The sequence below is a fragment of the Cannabis sativa genome, chromosome X (assembly GCF_029168945.1).
Source record: "Cannabis sativa cultivar Pink pepper isolate KNU-18-1 chromosome X, ASM2916894v1, whole genome shotgun sequence".
Taxonomy (NCBI): Eukaryota; Viridiplantae; Streptophyta; class Magnoliopsida; order Rosales; family Cannabaceae; genus Cannabis; species Cannabis sativa.
The window spans coordinates 18,282,027-18,304,420 of record NC_083610.1 but is presented as its reverse complement, the minus strand read 5'-3'; the positions used below and the strand labels follow the sequence as shown (position 1 = coordinate 18,304,420).

The 22,394-nt window shown below is 31.6% G+C and overlaps 4 protein-coding genes and 1 long non-coding RNA gene across 5 annotated transcripts; 1 reads left to right on the top strand and 4 right to left on the bottom strand.

The window, feature by feature from the left end:
- Nucleotides 1-407: 407 nt before the first annotated feature.
- On the top strand, nt 408-3,561 carry LOC115702542 (uncharacterized). The gene is made up of 4 exons (XR_009685151.1): nt 408-933; nt 2,332-2,404; nt 2,957-3,057; nt 3,149-3,561. It is a non-coding gene; the product is annotated as an uncharacterized LOC115702542 (long non-coding RNA).
- Nucleotides 3,562-4,474: 913 nt separating this feature from the next.
- LOC115706246 (glutathione S-transferase) lies at nt 4,475-5,741 on the bottom strand. Its single transcript, XM_030633834.2, has 3 exons — nt 5,367-5,741; nt 5,229-5,277; nt 4,475-5,139 (listed from the first exon to the last, which is right to left on the bottom strand). The coding sequence occupies exons 1-3, from the start codon at nt 5,517-5,519 to the stop codon at nt 4,643-4,645; spliced, it is 699 nt and encodes a 232-aa protein (XP_030489694.2). The 5' UTR covers nt 5,520-5,741; the 3' UTR covers nt 4,475-4,642.
- A 5,474-nt stretch (nt 5,742-11,215) lies between these two features.
- On the bottom strand, nt 11,216-12,313 carry LOC115724061 (glutathione S-transferase). Its single transcript, XM_030653550.2, has 3 exons — nt 12,108-12,313; nt 11,988-12,036; nt 11,216-11,899 (listed from the first exon to the last, which is right to left on the bottom strand). The coding sequence occupies exons 1-3, from the start codon at nt 12,255-12,257 to the stop codon at nt 11,433-11,435; spliced, it is 666 nt and encodes a 221-aa protein (XP_030509410.2). The 5' UTR covers nt 12,258-12,313; the 3' UTR covers nt 11,216-11,432.
- A 3,435-nt stretch (nt 12,314-15,748) lies between these two features.
- On the bottom strand, nt 15,749-17,155 carry LOC115702493 (glutathione S-transferase F13). The gene is made up of 3 exons (XM_030629933.2): nt 16,927-17,155; nt 16,753-16,801; nt 15,749-16,445 (listed from the first exon to the last, which is right to left on the bottom strand). The coding sequence occupies exons 1-3, from the start codon at nt 17,071-17,073 to the stop codon at nt 15,988-15,990; spliced, it is 654 nt and encodes a 217-aa protein (XP_030485793.1). The 5' UTR covers nt 17,074-17,155; the 3' UTR covers nt 15,749-15,987.
- Nucleotides 17,156-18,400: 1,245 nt separating this feature from the next.
- On the bottom strand, nt 18,401-21,706 carry LOC115702566 (autophagy-related protein 18a-like). Its single transcript, XM_030629982.2, has 4 exons — nt 20,690-21,706; nt 20,361-20,550; nt 20,120-20,249; nt 18,401-18,798 (listed from the first exon to the last, which is right to left on the bottom strand). The coding sequence occupies exons 1-4, from the start codon at nt 21,332-21,334 to the stop codon at nt 18,705-18,707; spliced, it is 1,059 nt and encodes a 352-aa protein (XP_030485842.2). The 5' UTR covers nt 21,335-21,706; the 3' UTR covers nt 18,401-18,704.
- Nucleotides 21,707-22,394: the final 688 nt, after the last annotated feature.

The following is a 22,394-nucleotide window of genomic DNA, read 5'->3' as shown; positions in this document are numbered from 1 at the left end:
GTTGGAGGCTAAGGATCCACCTCAATGAGTGTTAAATGCTCTACTTGTTTCAAAAAAAATGAGAGAGATACAATACAAAATTACCATAACTGAGTGAACCAATGCAATATATGAAATATGGTTATCAAATTGAAGTGTCAATATCATATGAAAATTATTATGAGAAGTAGTATTTAGTTTCTAATATTAATAATATTAAGTTTTAAAATAAAAATAAATAAATGTAATGTATTTGAACCTTCCACGTGTTTATATTTATGAGTTAACGGAAGTGATAGTAACAGGTGTAAGATAACCGTAACATTAGTTATTTTTCCTCCAAAAATAAAAATAAGATATTTAAATGTATAAAATTTAATATTAATACACTACTACAAAATAGGCTATTCCCAAAGAAGAGGGTCAATTATGGAAACCGTTGGAAAAAGTAAGTGGAAGTTTTTCCCATCAGTTTAGCACTGTAGCAAAAATACTGTTGGGATAGTTTTTGCCAACGGTGAATAACCGTTGGCAATACTAAATAGATTTTGTTTTTAAAAAAAAAATAGTTTATCCCAACGTTTTTTAACTGTTGGGAATAGTAAGTACACACAACGGTTTATAACTATGGAGAATAGTTATTATACCCAACACTTATTAACTGTTGGAAAAGATGTATTTTATGTCTAATTAATAATTTATTGAAAAAAAAAATTCGGGACTGAAATTTGGGGCTAAGGCTGAAAATTTCAGACCAATACCCAAAATCTCATCTCTCTATCTCTCGAGAATAACCCTAAATTTCAGACCAAGACTCTCTCCGACGAGCTGCTCACCACGAGCTTGGGAGACGACGTCAAGGACCTGCGGCCTCCGCTTCTCCCGCTTCTCCCGCGTCTCTTCCTCCACCAGCGTCAACGACGGACGACAGACCAGCACCAAATAGGTGATGCGGTATACCTCTCTCTCTCGGATTTAATGGCACCTCTCTCTATTTATGGGTTTCATGAATGTTTTACACACACACACATATATATATCTTCTCTTATCATCGAAAATGGTTGTGGCGGTCTTCCTCGATTGAGTTGTTCCTACAGGTTTCTTCTGGTTTTATTTCAAGTATTTTTATTTACTCGATGATTGTCGATTGTTAGTCTTGGTCAGTCGTTTCAAATTTCAATCTGAATTTTGGTCCAAACTTATCATATGGCATCATGGATTGTTTGTTTACCAAGAAAATTGAGTCGAACAAAAAAGGAAGTGGAAGTAGTTTAATTACCGAAAGAGTAATTGAGTGGAATTGAAGGATAATAGGTTTATAGTCATCTTCCAGCATTACAACACCTTTGGATAAAATTTGTTTCAGTAATTCAGTTGTACTGTTAAAATCGTCTTGATCTTTATGTATTATTTGGGGAATTGATTTCAAATGTGATGAAACGATGTTTTCTTTTTTAGTATTTCTCTCTTTACAACATTACAAGAATAAAAAAATTCACTCAAATTTACATTTCATATTTTCTGATAGAAAGTAATAATTTGTGTTGTAATAATTGGAAATTTATTTATTTAATTATTAGGATGATGATTATGTTAAATGAATACTATGTTTATGCTGAATTGAATTGATTCTCAAAAATGGTTAGCTTTTTTGGCAGAGGAATCGATTGGCAGGGGACTCTTCTCTTTTGAGTATTGAGTACTAATGATGAATGATTTATATATACTTGTTTGTATTGTGGCTCAATTGTTTGTATATATCAAAATAATAATGAATGATTTATATATACTTGAATATTTTTATTATGATAAAGATTAATGTCAAACTTTTTGTTTGTTGAAATAATTACTTGATCATAAATTTATTTTTAGTAAGGGATTTGGGTATGCCACCTAGGATGGAGAAGAGATCCAACTTTTACATTGGTATTATATGATGTTGTTGGAAGACAACAAAGAATTTAACTTCATTTTAATTTTGATTAGTATAGTTGTTTAGTGTTTCTAGAGATGGAAAGGAAAATTGTCTACGCGAGCTAGTAACCTTCGTCGTATACCATTTGGTCCACAAAGTTTGTAAACTTAAGCTTTGATTATTAATTGAAAATTGATTAACAGTGGCTACCATACCTAGGCGAATATGCCAATGGCTCATTAATTATGGATGAAGACATGGACAATTGGATACCACTTTCATTATTATTAATAATACATGAATATAATTTTCTCCAACTTTATGATGGATTATCTGTTTTTTTCTGTTTTTCTCTACCAGAGATTTTTATTCATAAGTGTTAAACTTTAAATATACCAGAAGTGAATATTGTAATACTCTTTATTTTATTTTTGTAGGTACACTACAACCTTAGTTTTGATTGATCTTTGGTGTTTGAAGAACGCAAAGCAATTTTATTGGATTAGTTAGGTATTATTCTACAATTTTAAAATTCTTTATTTTATATTTTATTAATATTAGAAGAGTTTGAATATCTTAGATATTCATCCGTAGTAGGTTCTGCGATTATTTATATACTGCGGTCGGATGGGTGATTATTTTTTAATTGTTTTTTGTTGTTTATAGTAAGTGGTTTTTTGTTGTTTGGATATGGACTATGGACTATAGAGTGAGATAATGAGATTTAGAAAGATAATTTTAAATAAGCAAGTTGTTTGCCCCTGGTACATTGTTATTATTACATTGTTGTTGTTATGAAAAAAGTTTTACCCATACCCTACTCTATTACATAATGATTGGTATTAGTAATCTTATTAGTTGTTTGATTGTGTTTAGCGAACACTGGATGGTTATCTTAATCCAAACCGGGTCGCAGAGTGTAGCATTTCTAGATTCTAAAAACAAAACCATTCGTCAAGATATTAAAAGATGTGTTCAAACGTATATTCTAGTAGTTCAAAGCTCTAAACATATTGCTCTAATTTTCATTAATGTATTATTAACTTTATTATTTATGTGCAGTGTTCTTGAGAGATACTCCCTTGAGAAAAGAAACTGACGGTCTCTAGCAATAAGCTTCACTGAGTACAGATGTCCTGAGCAACCAGATGGAATCCAGTGTGGTAAAGACACTAATTATTTTCACAAATATTAAAGTTTTTAAGTACTTTTATTATGACCTATTAAATTAGTGATTTGTTTCGTTTGTTGCAGTTTAAAAGGAACATATCATCCTCTTACACTAACAAAGAAATCAATGAAATGCGTGACGAATGGGCAAAGTGTGTCATGCAGATGATAGCAGCAAGCAAATGACTAATAACATAGAGTATGATGACCAATGATCGCTCATGGACGATCCCCATGTGATCTAAGAAAATGATTGATAGGTTTGACATCGATCTTAGTTACTATTGTCTTGCTTTTTTAGTTTTTAGGAAGTGATCTCCAGCTATTTGATTAAAGTCCCAAGTGACTACTTGGAGACTTATTTTGTTCTTAGTATACATATTTTTAGATGTTCAGAAGATATTCTACAAAAGATTGCAAAATGTAAAAACTTAATTGGATTTCCTTCTTTTGTATTGCATTACTAAACTTTGATGGCATATTATGATTTTCATGAAGCTTTAATTCTTTTTAAGAGTGTTAAATGTATGAATTTTCTTACAAAAATATTATTATTGTTATTATGTTTTTTCATCATTGTGTATTGGAAATCTAAATAATAAAAATACAAGAGGAGAATTGAATTAATATTTTTATTTTATACTTTACTTCATATTGTTTGACGGTTTATAACCGTCATTTTAAGTAGTGTATTTTGTTAGTTATAGTCTGACTAAAGTCTTTTCCAACATTTTTTAACTGTCATTTAAAGTAACTTTTTGCCACAGTTATAAACCGTCATTTAAAGAGGTGTTTTCCATCACGGAAGTCTTTCCCCACGGTTATAAACCGTCATTTACAGTGACTTTTTCCAACATTTCTTAACCGTCATTTAAAGTAACTTTTTGCCACAGTTATAAACTGTCATTTAAAGTTCCGCATTTTTATGACACCCACATAGCCAACGGTTTTAGGAACCGTTGGGAAATCATATAAAAGACAGTTATAAACCGTTGGGAATAGCCCTTTTTGTAGTAGTGATATTAAGTATTTATGTCTTTCTATGTGTACAAAAGGAAATTGTGGATGATGAAAGCATATTTAAACGATTTCAGGGTATGAAAAATTGAAGGGAGCATTTCTAGTCTTTCTTAGCTATAAAAGGTAAAACAATTGTGTATTTTAATAATATTTTTTTTTTTTTTGCATATTGGGTCAATTTATAAAAATAATTATGAAGTATTTAAGTATCTTATATTTCTTATGTTTTATGTTTGTAAAAATTTATATTTTGCCGACCCTAGAGTTAGACTCATAGGTCTGCTGATTATGGATTGATTTAGTTTGATTTGATCAATTAATTAGTCTAGTTTAAATTTTTAAATTTTTTAAAAATTATAATACTGATTTAATTTGAAAAAAAAAATTAAAAATTCAAAACAAACCAATCCATAAAAATCCTAGTTGAAGAACATAGATTACAAATAAGCCAAAAAAAAAATATGCAGACCACAAAAGCTAAAATAACAAACATATAAACTACAGATATCTTTTTCCTATTAGAAAACAACATACACACAATGACACACATCCTATCTCCTATTTGGTTTGTGATCCCTGCATTGAAGAATCAACCCGTTTCTTCAAGGCTTGGTTTCTCAATTCCACAGCCTTCCTCCAAGCTGGTCTGGCAGTGATATCAGCCAACCAATCACTGACACGTGGCCTAGACTCGAACAACATCTTAATACTCGTGTCGGTCAAATAATCCGCCGTAGGTAGGTGGTGAAGATCAGCCAACGTAAACCGATCGCCCCCCAAGTATTTGGATTCACACAATCTCTTCTCGTACACATCTAGCACTTTTACCAGCTTAGCCTCGTTTTCGTCGACTACGGCCCGGTCCACTTCTTGGCCCAGTAATCTGGGCTTCACGGACAGCTCCCAGTTCAGAATAGTACCTGCTGGGTCAAAATGATGGGCCTCAATCTCAGCCCAAACAGACTCAACGGCCTGCTTCTTTGGTTCCTTGAACACCAAATCTGTCCCCTTGTTCATGTACTCTTCAGCAATGTATCTCGTGATAGCTCTCGATTCTGCATTAAAAAAAACAATACATAAATATGTGAATCAATAATCTGGGAAAAAAATTGGGAAAATTGTGAGTGAAATTTCAAAACATAACCGTATAACTTTAGATCTCCGTCCTCAAAAGCTGGAACTTGACCAAAAGGCTGTATAGTATAAATTGATTACTTGGAGAATTAGCTAGGTAAAGAATAATAATAAGAATAATTAATAAAATCAAAGTGTTGATACTAACATTGAGAGAAAGGAAGGGTTCCATTTTATGTTGACCAGTACTCAAGTCAACGGGAACAAATTGGAAATCTAGATCTTTTTCATAAAGACAAGCCAAGACTCGCATCGTGGCTATTGAGTAGGCTGTTCCGATGACTTTAATGCCGGCCACCATGCTTAGTTATAGTAATTGCATTCGTAATTTTTGATTAGATAAGGAGAGAAATTATAGAACTGTTGGTGTTAGGTTTGATGAGCATGTAAGTGTTATCATTATAATAAATTTGTAACGGGGAATTACGTATTTGATGACTTAATATGTTATTTTCTTTAGATAAAATATGTTTGTCAGTCAAAACTTGAACTAGGATGAGAGTAGTTGAAGAATATTTCTCGTTCTCTCTCCAACTCCAACAACAACAAGTGAAATGGAAATAAATTTGGGTTAATTTCACGAATGCACAAAAACAACAAAAATACGGTTTTATGGAATTTTAAATATTTTTACGATTTTTTTTTTTTATTTTATTTACATAAAATACGGTCTTTTTATGTTCAAATTTTGTTTATTTGTTGTTAATTTTTTGTTATATGTATGTTATTTTTTGTTGTTATTTTGATGTTATTTTCATGTTACTTTTATGTTGTTTTCTTGTTGATTTTATGTTGTTTTCGTGTTATTTGTTGGAAAACCGTAAAAATGTAAAAAAATATTCTTTGAACGTAAAAATGTAAATATTTTACAAAAAAAAAAATGATACCTTATCTAATTATTCTAATAAATTTCTTGATCAACACGCCCTCAATGGCCAACATCACTATACCAAAATCTTTAAATTTTGTAGAAATAGCCACTTTTGGGGTTTGAGATTTGGGCTAGGCCCAATTAATTACATAATGAGAAGTCTTGGCTTAGTAATTGGAGGAAATTAGACTCTATACCTTTTTTATATTGTTCTCTTTTATTTTTACCCTTTTTTTTAAAACCTATTATTTTTTTACCTTTTTTTTTACACTTTACCGATTTTACCCCTGTCACCTCAATATACTCTCTATGTGACTCCCTTATATCAGGGTATTTATTTTTGGGTACAATACATATAAAAAGAAGTATGTTTCAATTAAATATAAAATTAGAAGTAGTTTTGGTTAATTGATAAATAAAAGAGGTATTTTTCAATATACCCCTAGTAATTGATTAAGTAGAATTTACATTGGGCTTTTTGAAAGTTTATTACATATATATGACACTTATGATATATTTTTTTTTTTTTGGGTTTTTATATGTGGGTATAGAGGATTTTAAAATCTCATTTAATGTTTTTATTTCTTTTTTCCCATTCAAGATGTGCCCTAGCTTCCACCTATGTCCATTTTTGTTCACCAGCTCATTCCCACCTCAACTACACTCCTCCACCGTTATTTTCTTGAGGATTTTCTAGGCGTGATTCGGAATATTGTAGCAGTAAAACCTTTCGAATAATCTTCGGGATATTAGGAATTTGAATTGAAAAATTCTTTAGTTCTTTGAGAGAAAGAGGTTTGAGAGGATTTAAGAACAAGAAAAAAAAAATGAAAATCCTCATTTCATATAAAGAGGGTTTATATAGTTGTCATAGTCACCCGTTGTGACCATGACACCTGGCGATTGAATACCAAAAGTCATTTGATTCGATGGCCATCCAAATTCATGCCTACACAGACCCTGAAGGGTTCAATGACGTGAAATTTTATGAAGATAAGTCATAATTACAGTCGTCGTTTCAAAAACTCTCGATATTGGGAGAACAAAAGTCATAATTACAGTCATCATTTTGAAAAACCCTCGATAAGACATTCAAACGCCACTGTGATGTGACAACACAACTTGCTTGTCACTCGAAATATTTTTACCATTTAACAAACAACTGTCATCCCTAAACTAGGGGCACATGTTATGGCGCAAGTTTTTTGCCTAAAAATACAAGTGTAGTCTCATAAATTGCTGACACGTGGACTCGATTCTCGATGGAAAAGGATGACATGTCAATAGATAGCTCCTGTAGAGCTAACCTCGCATGATATGAACTTGCGAGAAGGTGTGACCGAGACATGGTTTAGTCGCACACTATGCATAACATAGTGTCAAGATATAAGAAGGACCAAGAGAAGCTAGTACGAATCGCGCATATATCGATTATATGCAATGAGCAAGTACATCTCGCATGCGACATGTAAAGACCACTTCTTCACACATGTTTTGTCTAAAAGACTAATGTGTTTGACGGCTCGTTAGGAACTCGCAAGTTTTACGTTGTCAACGCAGGAATGTCATAATATGCAATTAAGGATGAACGCAAACATTCACCTAATAGGCCCATAGGCCCATGGTGTGAGTAAAACCCCACAGAGCTTATGCGACTCGACAAGTCACACACGTTCAAGCAGTTAAAACAAAGAACAAACAAAACTTATATTTATTCTGTTAACATTTATTCTAATTACTGTGCATAATTAATGTAATAAATAATCTTGTCTGATTGATTATGTAAAATCAAAGGATACTTACTTTCTATCGTGATCTAAATCAAATAAACTAAGTTGAAAGAATTACTAAAAGTGGACTAAGCTGACCAAACTCTGACTGAACCACTATACTTTCTTGTCTTATTTACTTTTTGCTATCTTTATTTTTTCTATTTTGTAGTCTACTCTTTAAGTATTCACCACTCTAGGTAAATACTCACATATTTACAAATGTGTACTTTTACTTTGCTCGAATACTCCCTAATTTCCTCTGACAACACTTAATATTCTATATTATTTGTGCTTTGATATACAATGTGAATAATAATAATAATAATTAAAAAAAAATCTTATATCATAAAAGTGGAATCCTTATCTTGTAGGGATTTTTGAATTCATTTGCCAAATAACGATAAGCCATTGTCCTATACCATGCACACATGTTTTTCGTTCAAATTTAGTGGAAAAGCTATGCTAATTATTGATGATTAATTTGAGATGAACATGTTCCGGGCTTGTCCATTCCACTTTTTTTAATTTTATTCAAGTTAACATTGATCTTCAGACGTTGATAATTTCTGTCCAAATTTTAAAGGGAATAATTACAAAAACAGTTACTTGCAAAGAAAAAGTAAAGGAGAAAAGAAAAGAAAAAAAGGCAAATAATTTCATATCAATGTTTTTTAAAAAAATAAAAAATTATCCATTCCAATGATTTTTTTAATAATCAATCTTAAAAAAAAAAGTTGACACTGATGTCAAATTAATTTCAAAAGAAGTTGAAGTCTCCCTATTTGATAAGTGCCCATGTTACTGCACTTCAAAATGATGTTGTAATCAGGGTCGGCCCTGAAATTTAGTGGGCCATAAGAAAAAAAATATATTTTTGAGTCCTCATTTAGAAAAAAATATGGTATTTTTCAAAATTGATAAAAAAAAAAATATGTAATTTTAAAAGGGGACAAATTTCTTTTTGGCCCCTGAGCTAGGTGGGCCCTAGGCACAGGCCTAACCCGCCTATACTTAGGGCCGGCCATAGTTGTAACAATAATCAATCTAATTCATGTATTATTGTTGCCAAAGAAAAATGATAATTACTTAATTACTTAATTTTATTGGATAAGTGTAGCAATAAAAAATTCGAGAAGTATTAGACAGTGTCATACCCATTTTACGAGTAATAAATATACGGGTCAGTTACATAGCACAAGTACAATTAATTAAGGCAACAAATTAATAATATTAACGAGAAGGTTGGGATACAATATCAATTCCGGAATATGAAGACGGGACAACATAAAATTATCTTAAGGGTGACCAATAGGAAAAACGATGTATATAATATCTTTTCAGGATTAACTGCCACAAATTAACGTTACACAAGAAGCAAGAGCAACCAATCATGTTCTGAATGAACGCCTCAAAATCAATAGTTCAAATTGAAGGTGCTAAGCTTGTAAAAGCATTCAAGAACATTCTTGGTATTAATATTGTTAACATTAAGAGTCTTAACTTGCTTAAGCTTGTTCTTGATGGTCATCTCGGAGGGTTCGTGATCTAAACCAAGTCGGTTTATGAGAAGTCTATATTTAGTACATGTCTCCTCCAGTGAATTCGCTGAGAAGATGAATCCTTGCAATCTTATTTGCAATAACCTATTATATGACTTAGTCAAAGATATCGCGGTTACCTCTTTTATTATAAATACAGATGGTTATGTGTATTTCTCGCCTGTTAGTTAGTTAAACATATTAACGTGGACATTGTTTATATTTCATAACCATTGTATGTATTAGATCAAAAATATCTCCTATCATATTCCTATAAATAGTAGAACAAACACTGTAAAGGAGGACTGTGAGATTTCAGAGAGAGAGAGAGAGAGAGAGAGAGAGGACTTTTAATTGAAAAAGAGTAGTTCTGTTATTGATTAGCTAGAAAGAGATTACAAGAGATTATATGTATACAATAACAACCACTTTCTAACTAACTAACTGTAAAAGTTAACACAGCTCAGTAGTTCTAACAGAAATAACTAACTAAGCTCCCTTGACAACCCCCTTCAAACTCAGTGTGGCTAGAGATATAACACTGAGTTTGGACATGAAATCACTGAACTTGCTGCTGTTGATTGGCTTGGTGAAGAAGTTAGCAATTTGTGCAGATGTATGGACATGTTTAACTTGTATTTACTGTTGTAGAATTTTGTCTCGAACAAAGTATAGGTCAATTTCAATATGCTTGGTTCGAACATGCAAAATAAGATTGGCAGCCAATCAAACTGTGCTTTGGTTAACACACCACACAGACGGAGATGTAGATATATTTGAATATGAAGTTCTTGAAGCAATGACTGGATCCATACAACTTCAGTAACTGCACTTCCAAGGCTTCGAAACTCAGCCTCTGGTGATTATCCAGATATGGTAACCTATTTTTGGGGCTTCCACACAATGAGATTACATCCAAAGTACACACAATAGCTAGTAGTGGATTTTCGATCATCTAAGTTTGATGCCCAGTCTACATCACAGAATACATCTAAGGCAAAGTCTGGAGCAGGTTTGAGATGAAGACCATAGTCTAGAGTACCTACAATGTACCTCAAAATTCTTTTGACTTCAGTCCAGTGAGAAAACAGAGGACCTTGCATGTATTCACAGACTTTATAAACACAATAAGAGAGATCAGGTCTAGTAATGGTAGCATATTGGAGAGCTCCTAAAATAAATTTGTAGAGAGTTGCATCTGGTGCAGGTTCACCACCATAACTAGACAGTTGTTCATTGGTGTGGATTGAGTGTTCACATTTTCATACCAACTTAACGTTTAATTTTTTATTTAATAAAATAAAAGATTTGATGGATAATTCTTACAAAACAATTAAGACAAGAAAATAATATTTATGAGTTCTACTGTCAATTATTTTTTACAATCTTTTAGTCAATCTTTTGTGTCTGAAAATACATACCAAAATATTTTTTTAAAAAAAAAATTATGGTGATATTTATTATAGTTATAACATTATTTTTTATTAATTTTTAAACTTTTTTAAATATTTTACCCGAGCCAAAAATAAATTTAAATTTTTTGAAATAGTAGATTAAAAGATGAGAAACTCTTTTGAATAATATTTAGCCATATATTTAGACTAATCATATACAAATAGTGACTTAACCAGAGGCTAGCTCAAGTGGCATAAGAGGGTGTGTGTTGGAGGTCATGAATTCGAGTCACAAGTAAAACTTGTAATATATAAATACTTAAATAAAAAAAAATATACGACATAAACATTCCAAAAAAAAAAATCCATTATTATTTATTTAATGAGATCCAATACTCCAAATGTAAAGAGAGAAAACCGAAAACCAAAATCACATCACAACAACTTTATTTATTAAAGGAAAGCATAAAAAAACCATATAAAATAAAAATAATACAATCAACTCTTTTTTTTTTTCCTTTATTGTGCTAATAAAGATACACTGAAATTATAAATTATTATAAAAACACCAAGGCAAAAACGAATATTAGTATATACTCTTTTTTTTTTCAGAGACAGTCGATTAAATTTGGTAAGAATTTATTTAGGTGGGTTCAAGGCTTGGTTTCTCAACTCGATGACCTTCGTCCAAGCCGGCCTGGCAGTAATATCAGCCAACCAAGCAGTGACACGTGGCCTAGCATCAAATAGCTCCTTAACGCTCGTGAGCAGCAAATACTCCGCCGTAGGCAAATGGTGAAGATCGGCCAAGCTAAACCGATCGCCGCCTAAGTATTTAGACTCGGAAAGCCTTTTCTCGTACACATCGAGAACCTTAGCCAGCTTAACCTTGTTTTCCTCGATCACGGCTTGGTCTCCTTCGGCGCCAAACATTTTCGGCTTCACGGCTAACTCCCAGTTCAGCTTCGATCCAGCCGTGTCAAAATGGTGAGCCTCAACCTCAGTCCAAAGAGACTCGATCGCCTGTTCCTTTGGGTCTCTGAATACAAGATCTGTTCCTTGGTCGCTGTATTGATTCGCAATGTATTTCGTAATCGCTCTTGATTCTGCAAATATATATACAATTTAATAATCATGTTTTATAACCAAAAAAAAAAAAAAACTTTTGAGTTAATAATAAATTTGAAATTGTACCGTAGAGCTTGAGATCACCATCTTCAAAAGCAGGAACTTGACCAAAGGGCTGTTGGGAGATCAGAACATTAATAAGAAAAACCATAATACTAATCAATTAGAAGGATATATAGTACTTACGTTTAGAGAAATGAAAGGCTCTTTCTTATGTTCACCAGTTCTCATGTCTACGGGAACAAGCTCAAAATCGAGGTTTTTTTCATTGAGTGTGGCTATAACTCTCATGGTGGCAGTTGAGTAGGCTGAGCCGTGGACTTTGATGGGTGCCATTTTTTGTAGTGAAAAGGAGAGAGAATTGTTTGGGTTTATGGATTTTAGAATTTGTGGGATGTGTTATTTATATAGTATAAACCTATCTAGACTAATCGAACGAAGAAAGTGGGTGAGACTAGAGAGGTACATACGAAATATACATCCACGTGCGGCACGTGTGAAATCAAATACTTACTTTTAGTGGAGTTGATTACGTATTTGATGACTCCATCAAATATTTTGTTTTTTTTTTCTCTTTTCCAATAATCTACTTTATTTTCGGCCAATTAACCATTTTATTATTTTTTTAAAGAAAAAGTCAATTAATTTGAAGGAACACAAATCAAAAGAAAATTTGTCCGGTGTGTTTGGATAAGGTCTGAGCTCAGGGACGGCTTGGAATTGCGTTGTTGGACAGGATGGGGGCCATGAGGCATTGAGAATAGTGCTCGAAATACGAGCCACACTTTTGATAAGACACGAAACAATACGAATTCGGAAGACACCAAAAGATGTGGGTTTGAACACAATAGGGCCGGGCCGCTAGAAAAAATGTGATATTTTTAAAAATCACTTCAGAAAAATGTCAATATAAATGGGAACTTTTCTTTTTTTGGAAATTTACATGGTATACTAACTTTTATTTTTTACAAAAATACTGTCAGACAGTATTTTTTACTTTTATACTGTGTTTTTTTTATAAGTTTCGTACTGCAGTATACTGTGTTAAGTTTTTACTGGTGTTCTACTGGTGTTTTTTAGTTGTTTTATTGTTTTGAGTTGTTCTATTTTGTGTTTTACTAGTGTTTTATAAAAACACAGTATTTTTGAAATTTTTTATGTGTGACAGTATTTTTATAAAAGTTAATCAAAATTCTAATATTTGTGTAAGTTTCCCTTTTTTTGGGCTCTGACCTAGGTAGATCCAAAGTACAGGTCTAGTTCGACCATGTTTAGGGTTAGGCTTGAGGTAGAATGCTATTACTTGGTACTACATCACACAAAAAGTGAACTCACTGCGAGCAAGAAAGACATGACACGTAAACATGTATAATCTATTCTTAAAGCGCAACATGTTAACAAAAAAAAGGTCATATTTGATAGTAGCAATAGCGACAATTTGAGTATTTATTAGTAAATATTCAAATTTTAATACTTTTAATGAATTTTTTATATGTTTTCACGTTAAATATTTTTGAAAAATTATATAAAAATAATTTAAGTTATAAAAAACACACTCTAATTATCTCATTAATTATAAGAATAAAATGTAAAATAGTAGAGTATAAATTTGAGCTAGTATAAGAAAACAGATCAATTTATGTAAATCACGTCACAAATTCGAGTACAATACAAATCTGAGCACAGAATGACACGCCCCGTATTTTTTATGGCACGAAACGACACGACACAGTCCGTATTTTTTTTATGACACGGCCCATAATTTTTTATGGCACGACACGACACGTCCCGTATTTATGGCACGACAGATATTTACAATACTAATTGAGATTGGCCTCAGATTTTTAGATTTTTTTTTTTAAAATACTATTTTGGATTCTTTATTTTGTTAAAATTACTGATTGAACTCTCTGTTTTGTTAAATTACGATTTAGACCCTGTATTTTTTAAAATAATACAAAATAGACCCTGATTAATTTTTGTCAATTAAAATCTAATAATAACTTGACCTAAAGGTGTTATGACTAGTCTGGTTATATTTTTTTGTATATATACATGCTAAATACAGGATTCATGTTTGTTATAATGAAAAAAATTATGAAAATATAGATTAGGGTTTATTTTGTACTATTTTAAAAAATAATGGTTCGTTTGGTACGTTGTATTGTATTGAATTGTATTGTGTTGGATTGTATTGTATTGTATTAGTATTATATAATAAAAACTATATTTGGTATTGACTTGTATTAATATATTGTGTAAAGTTATAATATAGTTTTAATAAACTCGACCCAAACACCAACTACAGGTCGGGTTTGAGTCCCAGGTCCCGGGTCTCGAGTTTGGGTTCGTATCTATATCCAGGTCCCGAATCGAATTTGGGTTCGGGTCCCGGATCTAAGTCTAGGTCCTGAGTTCAGGTTCAGGTCGGGGTTCGTGGTCTGGGGTCCAAGTTCGGGTCTCAAGTCTAGGTTCGTGTCCGGGTCCGAGTCTCGGGTCCCTAGCCTAAGTGTGGGGTTTGGGGTCAGAATTCGGGTATGGGTCTAAGTCCAAGTCCCGAGTTTGGGTTCAGGTCTGGATCAGGGTCCGGGTCGGAGATTGTGGTTGACCCCAAATCTTTTGTAACTATTATAATACAAGCTAATACAGACCATTTGCAATATATTAAATAATACAGCTTACACTGTATTAAAATTTTGGTCGTAATAATTAAATACAATGAATTAGGGGTGTTCGCGGTGCGGGTAGTACAGTTTTTGACCATTTTTTCAAATCAACCCGCACATACAGTTTTTTTAATTTCCCAAACCGCACCCACACCGCGAAACTAAAAATCTGTGAAAACCGCACCACATTAAATGGTGTGGTGCGGTGCGGTGCGGTGCGATTTTTGTGGTTTGGACTATCACAAATACAACAAAGCTTGAGTAACACTTGTCAAAAATACGATAAGACTTGAAAATAAATATGAAAAAAAAATTAAGTTTTAATAATACAATAATTAGTGGGTTTTGAGTTGGACATTCACATATTGGACCTAACTAAATATAAAAATTGGTATTTTTATAATGTGCGGTGCGGTGCGGTTTGAACCGCATATTAACAATTCAAAAATGCAAAGTTCATGAAAAAAAAAATAATGTAGTAATACAAAAAGATAAATCAAATTATTAAAATTAAATAAAAAAAAGAATTTCCTAATACAAAAATAAGTTGAAGAGTTGATATTATTTTGTATATTGCAATTAGGTCAATATTTTGTTATTTTTCTGTTGTTTTGTAATTGTCTTTTTTGTTGTTTTTAAGTTGTTATTTTTTTAATTATCTTAATTGTTTTAAAGTGTTTTTTTTTTTTCATATAATATTTTTGTAATTTTAAAATTTTAACACGGTATTTTTGAAAATTTTGTACAAATGTAAAAAATATCAGTAAAAATATAAAAATAACAAAAAAAAAAGAATATTTTTGTAAGATTTCCTATACATTATGTTTGGTATAATTGATAATTGATAAATTACATGTAAGGGTTTGTTAGATGAGCAAAATGTAAAGTAATTTTTTTTTTTAAAAAAAAAAATTGTTATGTAAAATTAATATATATTATATATAGTGCAGCTAGAAAATTTTTCAAGTGTCAAATTTTAGTGGAGTGTTTGAAGAATAGTTTGAAAGTGAAGTAAGCATTGCTCTTTATATGATTTCATACTTTTAAAATAAATAACCAAAAGATATTTTTTAACAATAGTCAATGTGCAACTTTGACCACACTCGATATTACATATTTGCTATATAAATATAAGGTGGTTGGTTTGTGCTAAATTTTTTATTTATTATTTATTTAATTTTCAATTCTCCTCCCCTATCAAAAATCAAAAACAAGGAGAGCAAAGTGTTGATGATAAACCCAAAATGACATTCTTTGATAGCCATATAAACCACTTCTCTCACACACACACTATCTTTTTTCTTTTCATTTCAGTAATCAAATTAATTGATAAGAAAATATAAAAATAACAAACATTTTATTTTTTCAAAAAAGAAAAAACAAAAACTCCATACAAACAATCATTTCATATCAAAAGTCATACCCTGGGCTACTTTCTCAAAAGCAGGCCTCGAAGAAATATCGTCCCACCAGGCCTTAACATGGGCCCGATCATTAATAAGTGAAGCCCAAGGGGTTTTCATGAAATAGAAAGTGTAAGGCAAGTGATGAAGATCAGGTAAGGTATAGAAATCCCCAGCTAAATATTTGGTCTCACTCAACTTAGCCTCATAAATGTCTAGAACCTTCCCTAACTTGTCTAGATTTTCATCAATAATCTTCTGATCTGGTTCTTTCCCTTGAAGTGGGGCCACAAAATGTTGAAACACAATTGAAGATATCAAAGGGTCGTATTGATGAGACTCCACTTCTCTCCACACCTTCACAATAGCTGATTCGTTCAAGTTTTCAGACCTTAAAAGATCATGCCCCGAGTCTTTGAACTTCTCAGCCAAATATTCATTTATTGCTCTAGATTCTGACCAAAAAAAAAAATCCATTTTCAAGAGCAATTAAGACATAAATAAATATTTGAACTATTTTTTTTAGGGTTTTTTTTTATTTTTAAATTTTAAAAAAGTTTTTTTTTTTTTGTATTTTTACTGAATTCTACGTAAAAACTCCTATTACAACTATTACTGCAACCTAAATCGCAGCAAAAAAGATCGTATAGAAACTCACGTAGAAATCACCGAAGAACTATTTTAGAAACCCAAATTGTAAATTTTTAAAAAAAAAAATAAAAAAACAGTATATAAAATAATTTTCTTTTTTTCTATACGTACCAAAAAGTGTGAGGTCACCATCTTCTAGGACTGGAACCTGACCGAAGGGCTATACATTTAAAGCAAGAAGAGAAAATGTGAGTGAATTAATACTACATAACAATAAATATAGTGAAGGAAAATGATGAACATTGATTAATAAATGGTGGTAATTATTAATTAAGAAAATTATACGTTTTTAGCAAGGAAGGGAGGTTGCTTATTTCCTTGGGCGAAAAGGTCAACTGGGATAAGCTCGAAATCTAGAGCTTTTTCATGGAGACATATCATTACTCGAGTGGTGCATGATGACATGGGGAGACCATGCAGCTTCAGCGCCATTTTCTCTTTCAAGATGAAAATACTAGCTAGAGAGAGAAAGAGAGAGCTGTATATATGTTGATATTACACATATAACAGAAGGACCTTATATATAAGATTTGTTTATAGTAATTAGGAGGACTTAGGTTGTGGGAACTTATTTTGAAGCATTCTGTCTATTAGTAATTTTTTTTATCAATATCAACTTGAATTAATTTAAAGTAATTAAAAGCTCAGTATCCAATAAATAAATAAGTCCGTGAATTGAATGGTCATACTTACATATGATTCTTCTTTGTTCAAATTTATCTTCTTTTTTTTCTTCTCTTTCATCTCCCAGGCCACGTGAATTCAGAAATTACAGCTAAATTTATCTACTTGTTTTTACTTAATTTTTCACACCATTGATTTAAGTCTAGTCTTTATGCTAAAAATTGCTAAATGGCACAATTAATAGCATCTTTTAATGTTTCTCAACTCTCAAGCCCCTGAAATAATAATAATAACAAAGATTAATTGATGACATAGATGAGCGTAATTACCTACCACATGGGCAATGAAGCCCAAATTGTTTAGTAAAGTACAAATAACCTGATATGATCCAGTCAAACCACAATTTTCCAGTGCACTGATTTCAAAGTGTTTGAGAATCACCTTGAGATTTGGTCTATGGTTAATTTACCATGGACACAGAATTTTATGTAAGAAAAGACTGTCAATCTTACTAAAGTAAATTTGTAATTAGAATCTACATTAATTTTCAACAAAACCAAAAACACTATTAATATTTACAACCACTCTAATATTTGACGGTCAACGACATTTTCTAATAAGTTGTAATTACAGTCTAACAAAATAGTGTGATTAATTGGGTTTCGAGTCCTTTTCTTAGAAAAAAATTAAAGGCATTTAATATGAATCAATTAGAAAGTACTTTTGTTTTATTTATTTTATTTTATTATTTCACTGATTTTCTTAATTTTTAATAATTAAAACGAAGCAATTACCAAGAGAAAAAGAGCTGTATATAGGAATACTCACTCAGCCTTACTATTTTCTGATTGCATAGGGTTGTGTACATACAGATCATCATCTGCCGAGTATTCTGACCATATAAATTGCCAATTTGTGCATCCAACGATGAAGACAAAAGTAGCTTGTGTTTTATAATAAGTATTTCGTTATGTATATAATGATGATAGAAGTTATAAGTCCAATATATCCGATCCGATTCAGGATTTCGAGAAGAAAAAAAATCACTTATTTAGATATGAAGAATATGTAAATATGAGTATGAGCACAAAATGTAGATATTTCAGTATTCACACTTAACAAGTATAAAAATAAATGGAGAAGAAAAATAGTATGATTATTGCTTTCGCAGTGTTATTACAGAGAGTGAAATCGATAACAAATTACTATATTCTATTTGTATACAAGTAAATAAAAACTTGGGAATAATATGGTTCCAGAAATTTTTTCTACTATGTACCAAATTTATTATCTATGTTCTGTAAAACAAATACACAAAACTGCCACAAATGTAATGGCTCCAAAAAAATTTCTTAAAAAAAAATAAGAATAAAAAATCATAGAAACCCTGTATATATATATATGTATAACTAATAGGGAAATAATGTTAGTCAATACTACTACGAAAGGTTATCTTCTGGGTATAGAAAGTTGTGATATTCCAGCTGAGTCATCTCTCCTCCCTTATCTGGGTCAAACATACATCGGTAGAAGCTGAATAAAAAAATTTAATTTGCATATTGTTAGTCAAAATAATCCCATAATGCATGTGAGTCTGTGACTCGGTGACTACTGACTAGGTAAAAAAATGAAACAGATAGAAAAAAGAAAATTGTAGATGGCTAGATGCCCACCTAATTACCAAAATCTCCTAGTAAAATATTAAATAGCTAGTGGAAATCAAATATTCATGTTTTATTCTTCCACCGTTCTATCACGACTTAGATCTAAGATCTTTATTAATTAGTTGAAATTTTGCATTTCATACAAAAATAAATAAATAAATAAATACAAACATAAAGGAGAGTTTATTGAAAAGGAGCTATAGGCTATAACTATGGGAAAAAAAAAATAAAATGCTAACGGGCATCAGTAGTGCCTAGCACCCTCCTATGTGTCAATATCGTTATCGGTCCAACTAAGTATCGGGTCTTATATAGTTTAATACAATAACTTTTAGGGAGTATCGCTAGCCAATCACAACGCGATATGTCGAGAAGGTACTAGGCACCACTGGTGCCTAAAAGCAATGCTAAAAAAAAAGTAACCAGAAAAATAAGGAGTTATTAGATAAGAATCCTAACATAGAATCAAGATTTTCTAGTAGTGTCCCATATTATATTAAACCAATTTAAATTTGATACGTCAACTAAATTAATTTATATTAGATATGCTAATTACTCTTGTTGACTGATCAGTTAAAGGTTTAATTTTTTAATAAATAAAAAATTAGTTGATGTGTTAAAGTTAAATTGGTTTAACATAATCTTGACTCAATCAATCAAAATATATTTTATGTTTGTGATTGGGATGAAGTACGCTTAAGAAATGTCATCAATGACAATATTATGTTCTAATCAATTTTATAGAGAAGAACCAGTAAGAATTGCTTAGGTGCATGCATGAGAGTACTTTTCTTGATAGAATTGAGTATCATACAACAAACAATAGTAGAGAAATTTAATATTGGTGTTTACTGATATGTGCCCACCTAAATTATGGGCAAATATATTTTTCAAAATAGTGAATCTCATATTTTATGTCATGTATTAGGGATGTCATTAGGTAACGCCAATGGGTATAAATGTTAGCAATGCTCTTTTCTAGAGCTAGCGCGTGCTTCACTATGTAACTTAACATATGGTGTGCGTACTCCTATTTGAGCTACTCAATATATTGCAGTAATTTAAAGGTCTAGATAGAGAAAAGCCAGAATTCGTTTCTCCCTTGTAAATAAATGAAATCAGAAAGTGCAATGTTATATTATATAATATATATTATCATTTGTAATTAATGGTGCATTGGCATTACGTACCTTCCATCCATGCCCAGAACTATGATCGTATTTTTCATGTGACCGAAATCAGCGATGTATTTAGAACCCTTCACCAACCGAATCTTAGCCAAAGACCTATCCAAGCTAATACAATTGGGCATTACTAGACCTGCAAAGTAGAGCCAAACACACGTGAAATTAAACAAAATCAAAGGTGCATATATAGTATGTAGATTATAATTAGTCTCTGTTGAATGTACATTAAATAAATTTGAAATACCTTTGATAAATGACATAGAAGAAGAGGTATATGATGTTTGCAACGGCTGAGGTTGAAGCACTTGAGTAGCAGTACATTTGCTGAGGTTGAAAATATGAACAGTACCCGTGTCACTTGAGACTGCCAACCATTCAATTGGTGAAGAAAAAGCCAAACTATAGATCGTAGCTCTTTCAGTACCCCTCCATAACTATACATATAATTCACTCAAATCAGCTCTTTACATTAACCTAAGAACTAATTAAAAACTGATCATAATCAAGTTATATATTATGTGGTGGTTTTATGTTTCTCAAAATATATAGAGATAGATATAAGTAAGTACGTACCTCTTGTAACAGCGTCCCATCTCTTGTTCTGAAGACCCTAATTACAGTCCCTTTCACGCTTGCCGTGGCCACTAAGCTACCCTCACGCGTGATCCCTAAGCAAGCAATTTCAGAAGAGTGAGCAGCGATGAACTTAATCTTCCTTATAGAATAATGCTCAACTCTAATCTCCCCAATCAGCACCCCAAGACAAACCATCACAGCAGGACTATCCCCTACCGAAGCGGCGCAAAGCCCCTTAGGATTCGCCGCAGTCTCAATCTGGCAATAAATTTTCAAATTGGAGTAATTGTAAACCAGAGTTCTATTCTCCAACACGACGAAGATGAAATCCCTTCGCATTCGTACGGACAGGACTACAGAGCGGCAGGATATCTCGCCTATAAAGCAGTTTTTAGCGTTTTCCCAGAACCTGACCTTTTTCCGATCGAACTCCGGGGAGGTCCCCCCGCCGACGAGGGCCCAAATGTTGGAACCGAAGAGAAATTCAACGGTGCCGATTCCCCCTTCTTCGCGTAAATCTATGGCTCTGAAAGGATCGCAGCTGAATAATTGCACTCCTGTTTCCGTACACGCCGCGATGAAGCTCCGGTCATGGCTGAATGTGAGGTTGATGGTCGAAGGAGTATTCGAAGAGACCGCCATGGGAGGACGCTATGAAAACAGAGCTGAAATAAAAAAAAGCGCCAACTGACTCTGTTTAACAGATTTAAAGGGCGAAGTGAAATTACTATTTCGTTCGTTTGCGTATGTCTTCAGAGAATATAGAAGGAATGGGTACTTTTGTCTTTTACACCTCTCAACACTCTCTTCTCTTCTCTGTACGTTTAAATGAAATTTTAAGTGATATATATAGTATTTTTTTTCTTTTAAAATTTTATTATCGAAATTTAAGGGAGTAAAATTTAAATAATTATTTTCAGTAGATAATAAAAAAAGTCTTTTGAAACAATTTTTTCTGCTATTTAAAATATAAGATAATTAGTTTAAAAAAAATTATTTTAATAATAAGATATTTTTTTTTTTGTAAAATAAAAAGATAGTGATATAATTAGTGTATTATTTATTTATATATTCTTTTTTTCAAAAACTAAAACAAAAAGATTGATTTGATGTAGGACTTTATAATTATTTATAGGATATTTTCTATTTTTTCCTTCTCACTCTTTTGTTTTCTCCAAATTTTATCATCGAAATTTAAGGGTGTAGGATTTTGATTATTATTTATTTTAGAAGATATTTTTTAAAATATGAAGAGTCTTTTAAACAAAATTTCCGGCCATTTGAAAAAGAAGATAATTAGTTTTTTTTTGAAAAAGATAAGGGGTAAGTTGAAAAATGCCTCTTTTATTCATCAATTAATCAAATTTACCTCTAATTTTATATTTATTGGAAACATACCTCTTTTTATATGAATTATACCTAAAATACCCTAACGAGAGTCACATGGAGAGTATCTTGAAGTAACAGGGGCAAAATTGGTACAATGTTAAAAAAAAAAGTAAAAATGATAGACTTTAAAAAAGAGGACAAAAATAAAAGAGGACAATATAAAAAGGGTATGGAGTGTAATTTTCTCAAAAGATAATTGATAAAAAGCCCCTATTTTTTTTAGTGAAATTAATTATATATTATCAATCAGGGTTTTTATGTAGAATTCCGTAAAAATAAAATTAAAAAAAAAAAACAAAACATGTTTTAAAGT

What these genes read in the sequence shown, in the direction of transcription:
- LOC115724061 (XM_030653550.2), bottom strand. Translation starts at nt 12,257, where the DNA reads ATGGCACCCATCAAAGTCCACGGCTCAGCCTACTCAACTGCCACCATG. An exon ending in AGCCTTTCATTTCTCTAAAC is followed by an intron (nt 12,037 to 12,107) that starts GTAAGTACTATA and finishes ATCTCCCAACAG; the next exon opens with CCCTTTGGTCAAGTTCCTGC. An exon ending in TGGTGATCTCAAGCTCTACG is followed by an intron (nt 11,900 to 11,987) that starts GTACAATTTCAA and finishes ATATATTTGCAG; the next exon opens with AATCAAGAGCGATTACGAAA.
- LOC115702493 (XM_030629933.2), bottom strand. Translation starts at nt 17,073, where the DNA reads ATGGCGCTGAAGCTGCATGGTCTCCCCATGTCATCATGCACCACTCGA. An exon ending in CTCCCTTCCTTGCTAAAAAC is followed by an intron (nt 16,802 to 16,926) that starts GTATAATTTTCT and finishes TTAAATGTATAG; the next exon opens with CCCTTCGGTCAGGTTCCAGT. An exon ending in TGGTGACCTCACACTTTTTG is followed by an intron (nt 16,446 to 16,752) that starts GTACGTATAGAA and finishes TTTTTTGGTCAG; the next exon opens with AATCTAGAGCAATAAATGAA.
- LOC115706246 (XM_030633834.2), bottom strand. Translation starts at nt 5,519, where the DNA reads ATGGTGGCCGGCATTAAAGTCATCGGAACAGCCTACTCAATAGCCACG. An exon ending in AACCCTTCCTTTCTCTCAAT is followed by an intron (nt 5,278 to 5,366) that starts GTTAGTATCAAC and finishes TATACTATACAG; the next exon opens with CCTTTTGGTCAAGTTCCAGC. An exon ending in CGGAGATCTAAAGTTATACG is followed by an intron (nt 5,140 to 5,228) that starts GTTATGTTTTGA and finishes TTTTTAATGCAG; the next exon opens with AATCGAGAGCTATCACGAGA.
- LOC115702566 (XM_030629982.2), bottom strand. Translation starts at nt 21,334, where the DNA reads ATGGCGGTCTCTTCGAATACTCCTTCGACCATCAACCTCACATTCAGC. An exon ending in TTCTATGTCATTTATCAAAG is followed by an intron (nt 20,250 to 20,360) that starts GTATTTCAAATT and finishes TCTACTTTGCAG; the next exon opens with GTCTAGTAATGCCCAATTGT. An exon ending in GTTCTGGGCATGGATGGAAG is followed by an intron (nt 18,799 to 20,119) that starts GTACGTAATGCC and finishes TTTTTTATTCAG; the next exon opens with CTTCTACCGATGTATGTTTG.